The sequence below is a fragment of the Macaca mulatta genome, chromosome 2 (genome assembly GCF_049350105.2).
Source record: "Macaca mulatta isolate MMU2019108-1 chromosome 2, T2T-MMU8v2.0, whole genome shotgun sequence".
Lineage (NCBI taxonomy): Eukaryota > Metazoa > Chordata > Mammalia > Primates > Cercopithecidae > Macaca > Macaca mulatta.
This window is the reverse complement of record NC_133407.1, coordinates 109,260,136-109,275,884: the sequence shown is the minus strand read 5'-3', so window position 1 is coordinate 109,275,884 and position 15,749 is coordinate 109,260,136. Positions and strand designations below refer to the sequence as shown.

At 48.9% G+C, this 15,749-nt stretch overlaps 1 protein-coding gene and 1 long non-coding RNA gene across 4 annotated transcripts in view; both read left to right on the top strand.

Moving 5' to 3' along the window:
- Window positions 1–5,758, top strand: part of FYCO1 (FYVE and coiled-coil domain autophagy adaptor 1) — a 77,695-nt gene extending 71,937 nt beyond the window's left edge. For all 3 annotated transcript variants that reach the window (XM_001114357.5, XM_077992296.1, XM_015131145.3), the window contains exon 18: window positions 1,811–5,758. In XM_001114357.5, the coding sequence (XP_001114357.3) occupies window positions 1,811–1,886 (76 nt within the window). In that variant the 3' untranslated portion in view covers window positions 1,887–5,758. The remainder of the gene's footprint in view (window positions 1–1,810) is intronic.
- Window positions 5,759–7,912: 2,154 nt separating this feature from the next.
- Window positions 7,913–15,749, top strand: part of LOC144339135 (uncharacterized) — a 66,966-nt gene continuing 59,129 nt past the window's right edge. Inside the window, exons 1-2 of the long non-coding RNA XR_013413835.1 lie at window positions 7,913–8,204; window positions 10,439–10,496. This is a non-coding gene — a long non-coding RNA (uncharacterized LOC144339135). The remainder of the gene's footprint in view (window positions 8,205–10,438; window positions 10,497–15,749) is intronic.

Genomic DNA, 15,749 nt, shown 5'->3' with positions numbered 1-15,749 from the left:
GGGCCACTTCAGGCACCAGCTCCACGTCTCCAGGCCTCTCTTCCATCTCTTCTCAAGAGCAGAGGTGGACACTCGAAACAAATTATTTGTCAGTAACTTATTATTAATCGTTCTTGATTGTTGACCACTCTGCCATGGTGTTCCAGTGTTTGTTAGATATTTTGTGGCACACGGGCTCATGCTTGCAGAATCCCTCCATGTCACTGCTGAGGGGTAGAGGAGTGACACTCTTAAGTCACACAGCCAGTAGTGGAGCCAGATCTGAAACAGGCGGTCTGGCCATTCTGAACTCTTAATAACCAGGGTGTCCTTTCCCTCTCTCTGATGTTGATTCCCACTGCCCTGCCACTGCCCTGCCCAAAGAAGGGGCTCAGGAAATACAATGGAAGGACTGAATGAATGAATGAACAAGAAAGGGAGGAATAGAAGAAGGAAGGGCAGAGCTTGAGATAAGCAGGCCCGAGACTACACCGCGAAGCCCCTGGCCATGTGGTGGGAGCGGCAGGTGCCATCTCTGGGAAGCACTCTGAGAACCAGCTAAGGTTCAGGAGTGTATAGTTTAGAAGATGGGAGAGAAGCTGGACAGGAGAATGGGAATAGGGAGATGAGGTCAGAGGGACAGCAGGAGGGGAGCGGAGAGAGGACCAGCATTGACTGAGCAGCCAATCATGTGGACAAGGGTGGTTAGGACTGCTGGGCACCTGCCCCTGTTTATGTCTTCTGCTGCAGCACAGACCCCTTCACTGGAACGGCTCTTTAGAGAGAACTGCCCAATCTGTTTCTGGCCACATCGTCTCTGAGCAAGGTCCTGGGCTACTGGTCACATCCCCAGCATGAGTACTTGGCTCTTAGCAGAATAACTAGACAGGACACTAGGGAAAAGCTATGTCATCCCCTCACCACCTCCAAGCCTTGAACTGCCAGGGCTTGTGGCCAAGAGTGCCCACCACAGGAGGGGTCGGAAGATGAACTTCCCACCTCGCCCCCTCCTGCCCCTCCCTACACTCCCAAGCGGAAATGAAAGCACCCCTGGAGTTAGCAGGACCTCATGGCATAGGCCTGTCATGGCCAGAGAGCTCTCTTTGTAGCCACCCTCTACCCCAAGAGTGGACATGAGCCCCAGCCCCTCTTGAACAGGATAGGGCAGTGGTTAGGAGAATGGGTTGGGGACCACCAGGCCCAAGCTCTGCTCTTCCCCCAACGGCCCTTAGTTGAGTCTCCATTTCCTACTCTGCAATGGCAGCCACACTGTGGACTGATGGAGAGACCAAGGAGAGGTATGATGAGGGCAGAGCACCGTCCCAAGCCTGAGCAGGTTCCCAGTTACCCCTGGAGGTGGCCATGGTGCCATGATAAACTCTGGCCTTGAGGTCATCTCAGGAACCTACTTGAGATTTCCAAACTATGGATGTCAGAACTGAGTTAGCTGCCAAGTCAGAAAAAATCCGTGCTGGCCTCCGCCATATGCCTCCTCCCATTGCCTGCTCCTCACCCCCCCCATACACACACTGTGCAGTCCCCACCGCCAGCTGCTTCAGAGCAGCCAGGTGAGGAAGGTGACATTCACAGCCTGTGACCAAAAGGACATTTCTGTACCCAAGCCTCAGGAGAGTCCACAGTGATGTCCCGAGACCTCCTGACCCTCACAGGGAGAGAACTCCACTAGACAGACAGGAAATGGGGCACGGGGCTCCAGCACCCACACCCGACCAGGTCACTGCAGAGACCACAGAGGCCTCAGCAGCAGCTGCCACGCCTCAGACTTTCAGCTCTCAGGTAACACCCTCCTTTTCCATTTCTCTTTCTTCAGGTTTGTCTCTAAAAAGGTATTTTATCACTTGACGGTTGATCGGCCTGTGATCTACGATGGAAGTGATTTCCTGTAGCTTCAGCACCTCGGTAACTTCACTTCATCCACAGGAAACACTACTCTTCCTCACCTGTCACATAAAGCATTTTTTCAAAACGTCGGCTGCTCCAAAATCATCAACTCTGCCCCTCTGGAAGAGAGGCCCCTGGGCTGCCCCTCAGAGGCGGCGTCCGGGGAGCACTTTGTGCTCAGCACTCTGCACCGGCCACTCTTAGCCCCCAAGGCTTTGAAGGGCTCAGGCAATGTTTCCATTAAGTAGAGACCCAGCTGTTCTCACACCCAAAGGGATGCTCTGCCAGACGTCAGCCTCTCCTGGGAGCACGGTTGGCGCTAGGCCTCCTGTGGAGAGTTTCACGGGTAGGGGTGATCCCAACTTCTGCCTGTGGAGAGATTTTCTGCCCTGCCCCACCAGGGTCCCGCATCTTGGATACCTGAGCTGGGTGCCCTGGCCATGCCCTGTGGCTGTGACGCCCTCAGGTACTCCCGGGAAGAGGAGGCACACAGCCATTGCGTGAGTCAGGGTGCCAGGGAACCCTCCTGAGATCCTGACTAGCCTCCTCCAGTCATGCTCTTGTCCCTCACTGCCCCAGTAAGCTGGAGGCTGCTCCAGAACTCAGCAGTGTTGGAGGGGCCTCTAAGCTGTACTCTCTTCCTGGCCCTTTTGTCTGGGTGATTCTGTCCTCAAAGCCCTTCACTCAGCCAGGCCTCTCCACAGCTCAAAGCATTGCCCTAAGAATCAGAAGTAAAGATAATCCGAGAACAAAACCCACTGTACTGGGGGCCTGCGGTGGCTGTGTGTACACTACATCTAATGCCCAAATGCCAGCCAGTGTGGATGTCGTGACCACAGAGCAGGCTTGTGCATTGGCTTTAGAGCTACTCCTCAGCTGATGGCCCACATTTGTTTATATAAATAAGAACTTCTGCCCCGCCTGCAGACGTGTTTACTAATGATCATAGCCAGGATTAGAACCACTTTCAAACATTGGGGCCTTCTTAACAAAAGTCTTTGATAACTTAAAAACCAAAGTGACAGAGTAAACAGAGGCATGATGGATCCCTGGGCCCCACTCCCCTCCTGACAGGTTCCCCGACAGCCCATTTGCCCACTTCCCGCTGCTCAGCCCGCACCTGACCTCCAGGAGACATCCCCCCTTGAGGCAGAGAGATCCTGTTGCCTGTTCCCAGACAAGAATTAGTTAATCTTCCCTGTTCTTTGTGGTCCTTTTCTTCTCCAACAACAGATAGCTCACCTTGGACAGCTCTTTGTTCCTTGTTCATGGAACCAGCTGCCCGCAGTCAGGCCCCAGGTTCTTCCCTGGGTGAACAGAGCATCTGACAAAGGTCCTACTTTGGAGGGGAGAGAGCCCCAGGCAGGCTATCTGAGAATCTGAGAGCTGGGCCCAGCAATTCCTCCAGCTAGCCTTGTGACCCAAGTCCAGTCACACATTTCCCAAAGTTTCTCTTTGTCATAACCCTGGTCTGGCTGGTTTTGAGGGCTTGAGAATGGGTCAGGAACTCCAGGCGAAGTCCAACAGAGACCCCAAACCCACCACACACCAGCAGCCACAGCCTCACCACCAGCAAAGAGGACTATTGTGGGGCCACAGCTAAGGAGTCATTTCTGGAATGGACTCAGACCTTTAAACAGGAGAGTTGGGTACTTCAGTCAGTTGAAGCAAGGCATAAGGAATGGGGAATAGAACCTTTCAAAGAGGTTACCCAGAGAAAAGCTGAGCCTCTTGCATTTGGCTTTCTTGGAGCAGCCTCTTCTGGCAGAAAGCCATCAGGTACTCAATCATCTTCCCCTGGCCAAGGCTCTGACCATGTTTAATATTGGAATAGAAGTGGCCAGGCCCCCAGCGACTCTTCTTGGCCTCATGATTGTCCTCACAGGCATGCCACATGGCCTGAGATGATTCAGAGCAAATCATGCTAACTTTGAATCCATCCAGCCTCTTGCAAAAGATAATCAGGAGTCAGCCTGTTCACTGTAAGAAAGAAACTAATGAAAGAGAACCCAGAGCAATCTAGAATCTTTGAGTGCTTAGCTTTCTGAGGATACTGCGGAGACTCTGGCCAAGCTGATGACCTTCTGAAGTGTCATTGGCACCATATGCAACAAGAACCACCATTCACTGAGTAGCTGACAGGTTTGGGGCCCGGGACATTCCATCTGAGGTCCTTTCTGAACATGTCACTCACCACAGCAGAAGACCAGTTGCAGCTTACCCAGAACCACTCCTCCAGGAGAGCTGGGTGTCTCGTGCGCACCACCTTCAGCGCTGACTGCCATTGTTCAAAGAAAGCCTTTGCTGCATTCGGAGGACTGCCCCGTGCCCCGAGGTGACTTCCTAACTATGTGGTTTCATTAGCAAATTTATTTTTTGTGCTGGGTGGACATTTGTATTTTGTTAGGTTGCTGTTCAAGCTCAAGTTTGCTGTGCTCTCTGCAGCTACAGAACATCTTGGCATATTTAAGAGTGGCTTTTATAAATAGCTTTATTCTGATTTTAATCAGATTCCCAACTTTACTGAGAATTAAGGACTGGGGTACTTTTTAAAAAATGCAAATAACAATTGAAGAAGCACTGCTGCAGGTGGTAGCCCTGGCTAGACTGAATTACACTAGAAATCAGCCAGAAGGAAGCGTCCTTGGGATCCCAGATCACTCTTTAAAAAAAAAGGGGGTGGGGGGCGGGTGGGCAGCCCCTTGATGGCTCATCTCTCTGCATAACAGTCACGTCTTCATATCGATACCAGATGCCTTCTTCATCATGCCACTGAAGCCACTCACCACCTTCAAGAACATGCCAACCTCTGTCAGACGCACTTAGCCGCAAACAAGGAGGCACGTTTGGCACAAAGTGTCCTCCAGGTCCAAGTGGACTCTACAGAGTGCTTGACCTCAACACACTGGACTCCAGGTGGGCTGGACCAAGAGCAGGCAAAGACACGGGAACTGAAAAACTCCACAGGGTTTGGAAAATAGAAATGAAAAGCCACATCATATAACTCAAAAATAAATAGTGTTTTGGAAATTTTAAAATTATCGTCTAAGGTGGTGAAACTATTTCAGGCCCAAATGAAAGGAAATCCCCATTTGGGGATGAAATCACAGAGCCTGTGTTTTGTAATATGGTTGGATGTCCACTGATGAAATTTTAAAGAAGGTTCATTTTTAAAAGTGTACCTGATTTCATTTTTTAAAGTGCACATGATTCTACATGTGAGAATTCTTTAGGCCAAGAAACTGTCCTTGGCTCAGAGGTGTTGGAAATTAAAGCAGAGAGAAGCCATTCGTGATGCTGAGAACCAAGGATGGTCATGTACACAAAGACCATGGAGACGGCCATTCTTGTTTACAAAACACTTACCAAGAAAGCACTTTGTAGGGGAACCTTAGTAAGTTCTCATTTCATTACGTTTCTTCCAAGGAAACAGGAGAGACTGAATTAATAATTCTCTCTTTCCTCTTAAGCACTTTTAAAATAATAAAGTACATCTTGAAATTTTAGGAGGCATCTCTGATTTAAAAAAAAAAAAGAAAGGCTGCTTGACATATGTTATCCAGAGACACTCTGCCTCTGGTGGCTGCAGAGCAACTCCCAAGCCTCATTTGGAAGGCTTAACATTTGGAATTGCACTTTAATTGATTAATCCTCAATTCATGTGGCCTTACGGGATAGTGGGTCTGGGACCCCAATTCATTCTTATCTGCCAAAGAATTATCTAGAAGCACATCAAACACCAGCACCCCACCTGCACAATGGGGGTGGAAAACTTTTGTATCCCTAAGCATATTATTTTATAGTGTCTGCTATGCCACGTGGAAATACTTTATTTTTTAACCTCAGGATTTAAATAAAGTAAACACTATGACATTTAGACATTTGTCTCTCATTTTTGGGGGATATAAAGTGCATGACAAAGTTATCCAGAGCTGAGTTGGAGCTGAGCTGTGCTGCTGGGAAATAAAGCATCTTTTATGGTGGCTTTTCAGGGGGACTTTAGCCAGCAGATGTTCTGGGAAGTTTCCAAGTGGCCTGGCACCTGGCTACTTCCAGCCTGCTGTGAGGGTGGTGTTTAGACCTGCCTGAGACAGCCTGTCTTTCAGTCCATGCTGCTGTGCCCTATGGGCTTCTAGCCCTCAGCTCAAATGTCCAGATCTCCCAGGGCACCCACAGAGCATTTTGAACAAAGAACAGACTTCTGAGTTTACCGGAACAATGGGGCTGGGGAGAAGCATCATGGATGGCCTAAAACCACGATTAGTCAATATGAGGTACAAAGCTGGGCAAGACTTCCAGGCCGAGATGGCTGGCAGAGGAAGAAGTCAGCCCTCCCACTCCCGCATACCCTTCTCTGGCTGGGTCAGCAAAGAGCCTGGACAGAGGCCCAGAGGGGCGTGTCCTGGTCAGTGCTGGATGTTGGACTGAGCTCAGGCTGGGCAGCCCACCCACACTCACCTCACACCGCCACTCCACGGATGACCAGGGCTGTGTCCGCGGAGTGCTCTGCGCTTCAAAAGAACACCTCCCCACACCGCCCTTTCACTGCCCTTCCTCCGCCAGCCCTCTCCTGCTGCCAGACTTTCGTTTGACCTCTGCTTCAATCTTTTACTCCATGGAAGAAGTCACATTTTCTGTAACTCTGGTTCTCTCCTTCATCTTTATCTTCATCTCCCTCCTCCCTTCCCTCCCCACCGCAGCATTGAGCAACATGCCAGGCAGGAAAGGACTCAGAAAACACTGAATTGACCTCACGGGTCAGTCCCAGTGCCCTGGGTCAGCCAAAAAGTCATCAGCATTCCCATTGGCAACTAACTGTGCCAGGAATAGAGGCTCCTGAAACACTCTGGTGGCAGAGAAGGGAAAGGGTGGGCCTGCAGGAGGAGATATGGGCAATGATAGCTGGTCACTTAGTCCCACTCCCTGCACCCCCTCTTATGTCAAAGGTGCCCTCGGGCCGGGCACAGTGGCTCACCCTGTAATCCCAACACTTCAGGAGTCCAAGGCAGGAGGATTGCTTGAGCCCAGGGGTTCGAGACCACTGGGCAACACAGTGAGACCCCATCTCCACATTTTTTTTAGCCAGGTGTGGTGGTGCATGTCTATAGTCCCACTCAGTAGAGGCTGCAGTGAACCAAGATCGTGCCACTCCACGAGTGACAGAGTGAGGCCCTGTCTCAAAAAAATAAAAAGGTGCCCTCAAATCAAGTCTCTGTCTAGTAACCAGGTAGAAGTAATGGCAGATAGTTACTCCAACTGCCCCCAATGACACGGCCAGAGAGTTTCTTTGTTAATACAACAGTCCTTCCTGAGGCTTGGGGGTCTCATGGGCTGGGGGCTAGCGCAAGAAACAGTTGAGACACACGTAGATGTGTGTGCTGTGCATCTGGGGCTGGGATCTGGGGACCTCCAGGTCAAAATCCTCCATTGCGTCTCACCCCACCCTGCTAAACTGCAGAGTAACTCAAGATGACCCAAGTCTTTGCTGGAGGATTTCCAAGCCCTCCACTTGATTCCAGGTAGTCTGGGCCCAGATCGGTGTTCGCAGACTCTGTGGCACTTAGAGGTGCCCCTCCCCTCCCTGCCACGGCTGCCGGGTGAGGGCTGAGGATGCAGAGACTCCCGGGTGATTCAGAAAGCTCCTCACAGCAAGGTCAGCCCTTTCAGTTTGAAGATGCGTGGGAAAAATCTCTTGCCACCCACACACATCTGAAGAGCAAACAGATGGTGAAACCAGTAGCCCAAGATGAGAAAACGGACTTTTTTTTGAGACAGCAGTTGAAGCTGAAGCCTCAAAAGCCAGGGGGAAAGCAATAGCGATTATGAAAGACATTCAAAGTGGGTTAAGGGTGAGAGAAAGGTCAGCCTTTTACTTTTCCCACACCGGCTGGTTTCTGAAGAAGGATGGTAACGCGAGCAGAAGGGTGATGGCCAACCTCTGGGCTTTGATGTGTGTCCCCTCCTCGCCCGCCCCCACCCTGCAAGCTCTGGGGAGGTCGGAGACTAGTGTGGTTTCCTCACGCCTCCCACCATGCTGGCACTGAGGTTATCTCAGAGTTGACAGCCCCATCTGAAGCCTGGAATGAATTAAGTCTTTTTTAGCTAAAAAATGAACAAAACCTGAGATGCGTAAGTGTCCTTACCAAAAGGAAGCCCTCTTTTCTAGAACAGGTCTGTCTTCAGGCCTGTGGGTCCATAGAATCATCACAGAAAATGTGATTTCAGGAGGCCTCCCCCGCCTTCTGTTCCCAAGGCCGACTCTGACTGAGCCTCGGAGGAGAGAAGGAAGCCATTTCTGGGAGGCCAAAACATCCATCTTCCAGGTCAGTGGGGCAGGTGCTGTCTTCTCCCTGGCTTGAGAAAGGAAAGCTGGTGAGGGAGAACGGTGGGGGTGGGGTGCGGGGATAAAAGATAGGAGAGCAAAGAAGTGATGAGAAAAGTGGGGCAATAGAAAAGGCCTTCCCAAAGGCTGCAGGGAGGGCTGGACCCAGGGCTGGTTAGCAGAAGCCATCTTCCTCATCGGAAGAAAGTGGCAGTGAGAAATGACAGTGTCGGTGTGGCTGAAGCTGCCCAGTGCATCTGCGGGAGGCAGCACTTTAATGTAAGCAAGCCTGGACCGTTGAGGGAACAGACACCAAAGGCAGTGACTGGTGAGAAGACAAGCCAGTTTTTTCCTCGCCTCGGAGGTGGCTTCAGGGCCCTGCAAGCTTTCACAAACAGGGCCCTGCATGCTTTCACAAGCAACTGGGGCAACAGCCTCAGTCCAGTCCTCCCACGAGGCTTGTGAAAGAGAGACAGGGTTCCTATGTGGAACCCAAGGTCTTGGAAGAGGCAGCTCCTCTCCACCAGCAGGGACGCCACCCAGCTGTTGGGTGGTCTCAGAAAGAGGACCACACATTCATGCCCTGAAGGTGACCAGCGGAAGAAGGACAGGGAGACCAGAACTGGTCCTGGATCAGGCCCCCATCCTCTTTGGTTATGAAAGTTTCAGGTATTGAGCGATCAGGAAAAGCCCAAGACTCACCCAGGGCTCAGTTTTGCTCCGGAGTCAACTGTTCATTTATTCGGTGTCCGTAAATAAAAGGAAGTTGCAGAGAGATTCTTAGAAGGTTTTCTCTTGCTTTAGTTACCTGAGGGCCTATTAAAATGCAGATCCAGCCAGGTGTGGTGGCTCGCGCCTATAATCCCAGCATTTTGGGTGGCCAAGGCAGGAGGATCACTTGAGGCCAGGAGTTCGAGGCCAGCCTGCATAACATAGGGAGACCCCGTCTCTACCAAAAAAATTCAAATATTAGCCAGGTGCCTCTAGTCCCAGCTACTGGGGAGACTGAGGTGGGAGAATCCCTTAAGCCTGGGATTTTGAAGCTGCAACTGTGATTGCCCCACTGCACTCTAGCCTGGGTGACACAGTGAGAACCTGTCTCAAAAAAAAAAAAAAATGCAGATCCGTGGGCACCACCCATTTCAATTCTGGTTCATCAGGTCTGGTCCATTCACAGGTCCTCCAGGTGAGGCTGGAGCAAGTGGTCCTGGTGAGCATTGCTGCGTCACCACTGATTTGATTAGAACTTGAGGAAAGGAGGAAATAAACTAATTGATCTGTCTCCTAATTTAAGTCTCCCAATAATCCTTGAATTTTGGAACCAGACCATCTTCCTCAAATCCATTAGCCCAAGCACTAGGGTGCAATGATGGAAATTTCAGTCTTGGAGAGGAGGATGTTTCTAAATGAATCCCCTGGTATAAAACTATTCTAAGGGTAAAATGGTTTACAACCATAAATTTTTTATGGCTTATATTTTTATTCAAGGGGTCTGGTGCCAACTGGCAGATCATTTGTGAGTGGAAAAACATCCCCTTCCCCAAATCCAGAAGAGTTCCATGCATGTCCAAATTTTAAGAAATGGAGAAAGTATCCAGGGGTATGGGCTGGGGAGGTCAGGTTAAGAAGGAGTTCCTAAGCTGGTCCATACACAGAATCAAAGGTCTTTGAAAATGGGTGGGTGAAAAATGGCATCTTTACCCTAACTGCTAACTAAAATTTAAGTCTTCCTTCAATTATGAATAGAGACAACACGCCACACTAGTGTTAGCAAGACCTGTCACTTTGTCACCAGTAGAAATGGCAGATATTTTCATATTACATGACAATTTCTGCAGACTCTCAAAATATCATTTATATTTATTTCCACTCTGAAATGAAGGTTGTCATTAGATCTGATAGATTTTATGTAATGCATTAGTAAAGAGACAGATGTATTACTAGTTCCTATATCTGCTTTAATACTTGGAGAATTGTATTTCAATTTAATTGGTTTGTAATTCCTTTATTTTACTGTTTGCATTTTAAAACATTCTGAGAAAGGGGCTATAGGCTTTGTCAGATTGTCAAAGGTGTGGATGAGGCCACAAAAAAAAAAAAAAAAGAAGTTAAGGATCTTTGGGTTGTGGCAGGTCCTCATGAAAAACAAGAGAAAGATCAGCTCATTGCAGCACTGGTTTGTTAATAGTAATGATAGTAGCATTGTTTAATTTGTATAATTGTATAATTTGCTAGGCTCTTGCCGTAAGTCAGCCTGCTTTTACAGATGAGGAACCAAGACCCAGGGAAGATGGTAAGTCTAAACCATTTACAGAACATTTTACTGCTACTGCGTTATGCTGAGACAGCTGTAGGAATGGTTTTCTCTAAACCATTCTCATTTTACTTGAATATAGATTATCTGATGATTTATAAAAAACTTTTCCATAAACCAGGATTTGCTATGGCAGCCCTTGACCTTCAGACCTTTACTATGATTGTTAAAACAAAAGGCTGTATCAGTTACCTGTTGTCAGAATAAAGCTACATTGTTCTGCGTTATTTGAAGTTGGACAACCTCAAAACCGTGGGTTAAATTACTAAAGATTTATTTTGCTCACGAATATGCAGGTTGGCTGGGGGCTCTGGACTCTTGGTGGGCTCACTCCCTTGTCTGTCTGTGGTCAGCTACGCCTTGAGGCTGTGCTCCCTCATGTCTGAGGGTTGGCTGCTCATTGGCTAATCATGGCTGGGGTTGACTCCTACATCTGTGGTCAGCTGGTCAAAGGAAGGCTGGCTAGTCTAGGATGGTCTTGGCCAGACAACTTGGCTGTACTCCACGTGGTCTCCCTGACCCCAACAGGATAGCCTGGGCTTATTCAGATGGCCGCTGAGCAGGTTTCCAAGAGAGTGAGTACAAGTGCCCGAGCTTCGCAAAGCCCAGTCTCAGACCTGGCGCATCATTTCAACAGTGTTCTGTTGGTCAGAACAAGTCACAGGCCAGCCCAGATTCCAGGTGTGGGCAGAGGGACTCCTCTGGATGGGAGGAACTGCAAGGTCACTTTATAAAGGGCACAGGGACAGTGAGGGGTAGAGAATTAGGACCATTTTCGTAATAATTCTACCAAAGAGTCAGATAATCTTCCCTTCTTGCACATATTTCCACTTCAATTTTCATCCTCAGTAAAACATCTGCCTTCTCCTGCAGATACACTCATACAAGTACACAAAAATACACACAACACTCTTTATGGCCACAATGTCTGTGATAGCAAAAAAAACAGGAAGGAGTTTGTTCAAAGTGGGTTGGATTGAAGCAATATATGACGGCACCCTGGGAGACTATGTGATGGACACTACTCACACCCACGCAACATTTCCTGACAAAGACGCTGGACACAGCACTGGCTGCCTCGGCAGATGGAGCTGGTGGGGCTTTGGAGTTGGTGGCAGGAATAAGATGCTTTTACTTTTCTCTTTATACCTTTCTATGTCGTATGAAGTATTTTTATTAGGTTTCAGTTTATCTTTTAAACTGTGAAAACTAATTTCTAAAAAGACATTCACGTCATCTTACGGCCGTCTCAGATTCCCAGTAAAAAACCAAATGCCCAGTTCCTATATGCTGGAGTCAGTACACAGTTGTTGATGTCTTTCTGCATTCACCAAAGGGGTGACTCACTCACCAGCCAAGCCGAACGGCATAAAGCCATGAGCAGGGAGGGCCTGGGAGGAAACCACAATATGGCCAGGGTTCCTCTTCCCCTGCCTAGGGGCTGGCCCCGCTAGGGCCCCCTGTCCTCCTGACTCAGGGCCTCTGTGAGAAGAGCTATATCCAGATCATATGGTGCAAACTGACCACTGGAACATCAGTGCTTGAACTTCAACTGGGGAGAAAGTACAACAGCCTCTAAGAGGTTGGGTTCTAGAATCAGAAAGACATGGATCCAACTCCTGGTGCCACTACCTACTTCCCCTGGCTTGGGACAAGTCACTTAGCTACTCTGTGCCTCAAAAATGTGATAGCTGTTATCATGGAGAAAGACGTCCACACCTTGTCCCATCCCTTTTACTCTCTTGGCTCTTTTGCTTCCTTCTGGGCATTAGTCAACTAGTCAAGTTGGGGGACTGAGTGATTGGGGTCATTGAAAGATGAGTTAATTTACAGAGCAGCCACCTTTGATGATTTTAAAACATGGCCCCAGAGTTATCTGACACCCTTCCCATAAGAGGTGGAGTCTTGACTCCCTTGACTCCGGGCTGGCCTATGACTGCTCTGACCAGTGGAAGAGCAGAGGGACACTGTGTGGCTTCTGGTGCCATGTCAGAAAAGGACCTGCAACTTCCCCCTGGTTTTCTTGCACGGGGAAGCCAGCTGCCATGTAAAAGGTCTGAGTACCTTAAGCCCTCCCTGCTGAAGCAGCCATGTGCTGGGGCCCTGCTCGGCAGCCAGCATTAACTACTGGCCCTGGGGCATGGCCCTCCAAGTCAAGCTTTCCAATGGCCACAGCCCCAGCCAATATCTGACTCCAGCCACATGAGAGATGCCAAGCTAGATATGCCCTGCTGAGTCCCTTCCAAATTTGTGGCCCTCAAAATGGTGAATAAAATAAAATGGTTATTGTTTTTATAACACCAAATTTTGTGGCAACAGTTACCAGGACACAGCTGAATTAAATACAAGCCAGTTTCTTAGAATCACTTCCTTCGTTTAATTACAAATGGGCCAAAAAGAGATCATCTAAATATTTTTGTTTGTTTTATTGGATTACTCCTGACATTTTATCACAGCAAACCTAACACAAGTTTCGCCTACGCATCCTCTTTCCACATCCTCACTTTCCATTCATTTGCTCCTCAGCCAATCACAGTCTGCCTTGTTGATGCCTGGGAAGCTGCTCCTAGTCAGGTCGCTGCCAGCTTCCACTCTCTCTTGACCTCAGCTCTTCCCATGCTCATGGCTACCATCTTCCAGGTAGCATCCCCGGTCTTGCTCTCTGCGGATCCTCCCCTCCCAGGGGCAGCACCACCAGCCACCCAAATGTGCAGATTCAAAACCCAAGTCATCCTTGATTCCTTCCTTTCTCTCAATTCTAACCTTCACCATTGTGTCTACCCCCAGAGTAAGTAAAAAAACCGTCCATCTCTCTACACCACAACCACCACCTTCACTCCAACTCCGCCACCATCATCTTTTTCCTGAACAACTGCAACAGCTCCTGACTGGCCTCCCTGCTTCCTTGCACCGCCCCTAATCCCCAGCCACCACCCTTCTTCACCTGGGGGCTTTAGAGATCTTTAAAACATGAATTGGATCATGCCACACCCCGCTTACAAATCTTCCTGAAGTGGAATAAATCAAAATTCATCGTCTGCACCTGAACAGTGCCCCTACCTTCCTCTCCCATCTGACTTCCCTTTCACTCATAACCCTCCAATCACCAATGGCTCTTCTTTTAGCCATTTGACTCTGATGATCACTTTCCTGGCTCAGAGACACCTGTGAGAATTAGGGGTGATGGTCCCACCTCATCTCAGGCAACATCAGTTTTCCTGTGGTCCTTAGAGACTTCCTGGTTCCCAAAAGTTGAACAAGAGAAACCCTGGAGCTCACTGAGGCCTTTATCAGCCTCTGCAGAGCATTCTGAGCCACCTGGATGATTACCCCCACTGAGAAAGTGCCACCCACAGCATGAGGCCTTTCCCAGCTTGCTGCTCTATCCCCAGGGGACTCTGTCCCTCCTCTGGTTCCTTTGGTGAGTGGTGGCCTAACCACACAGAGGAAGAGTCCATCCAGTCTCCATTTCTTATTTTAATTTTTTAAAATTGTGATTTGGGGTTTTATAAGGATAAGAGCATGAGTTTTTAGGGGAATTGCATGATGTCTTGCATTTGCTTTAAAATACTACAGGAAACATTTTTTTAAAAGGAAGAAGGTAAGGAAGGAAAAAGAAGGGAGGGAGCAGATGAAACAAAGAAGAGGAAAGGAAAGAAAATTGGGAAGTGTAGCTGAAACCAAAACTGGACAGAATGTTAATCATTATTGAAGCTGGGTGAGGGGTATGTGGATGTTCATTATACCAGCCATCCCCAACATTTTTGGCACCGGGGACCAGTTTCATGGAAGACAATTTTTCCATGGACCTGCAGCATTGGTGGAGAGGTGATTTTGGGATGATTCAAGCATGTTACATCTATTGTGAACTTTATATTATTATGACATTGTAATGTATAATGAGATAAATATACAACTCGCCATAATGTAGAATCAATGGGAGGCCTGAACTTGTTTTCCTGCAACTAGACGATCTCATCAGGGGGTGATGCGAGACAGTGACAGATCATCAGGCATTAGATTCTCATAAGGAGTGCATAGCCTAGGTCCCTTGCATGTTCACAATAGGTTTGTGCTCCTATGAGAATCTAATGTCGCCACTGATCTGACAGGTGGCGGAGCTCAGGTGGTGATGCGGGCGATGGGGAGCAGCTGTAAATACAGACGAAGCTTCACTCACCTGCCTGCCACTCACCTCCTCCTGTGTAGCCTGGTTCCTAACAGGCCGCAGACCAGTAGTGGTCTGTGGCCCGGGGGTTGGGGACCCCTGCATTAATACTATTCCCTCTGCTTTTGTGTATGTTTTTAAATTTCTGTAATTAAAAAGTTTAAAAAGGAAAGAACATGAGTGGAGAAGTCCTAGATCAATTGCATGCATGGACACTTCACCAGAGAGTTGACAGTGTTGTTCCACAGGCATGAGTGCTGCAGGGCCTTGGCATGCGCCGCCCTCCTCCCCTGCTTCCTATAGTCATTCCTGTCCATTCTTCAGCTCTCGGCTCAAACGCTACCTCCTCAGGGAAGCCTTCCCTGCCTCCCCTTTCCAGAGCAGATCAGAGTCCCCTGTCACACTCTCTAGCATCCTGTACTGATAACCCTCAGCTTGTTCCTGTGATGGAGTGACTTGTGTCTGCGATTGTGAGCTTCATGAGCACCACACCTGTGTCTGCAGTTGCTCACCACCTTGCCCAGTGCCCAGCATGTACTAAATACTCAATAAATGTTGAATGAGGCTAATTACAGCAACAGTTGAAATGCTGGGCCTACTTGTGGCCTCTCCAGCACGGTGGTCTCAGGGTGGGCAGACTTCTGACATGGCAGCTTAGGGCTTCCAGAGCAAGCCTCCCATGGCACAGGATGTGGAAGCCGCCAGCTTCTTCTGAGTCCGTACCCAGAAACTGGCACAGCATCCCTTGCACCAAATTCCACTGGTCAAGCAAACCCAGAGCCCACCCAGATTCAAGGAAAGGGGACATCAACCCCATGTTTTGATGGGAGGAGCATCAAAGAAACTGTTGCTCCTTTCTCCCCTGCTTCCTGTAGGTCATCCTTAATCCACCCAGCTGACTCACTGTCTGCAGCTGTTCAGAGTTCAGTCCCTGTCTTTCTTGCCTAACTCTCCAAGTCTCCAAACATTTTCCATTGCTGTAGCTCTTTCTGGCCTCAAAGACTGTCATAACATCGTGCAAATGCTAGAGACGCAGCTCTCATGCTGCATGCTGGGCACTGTAC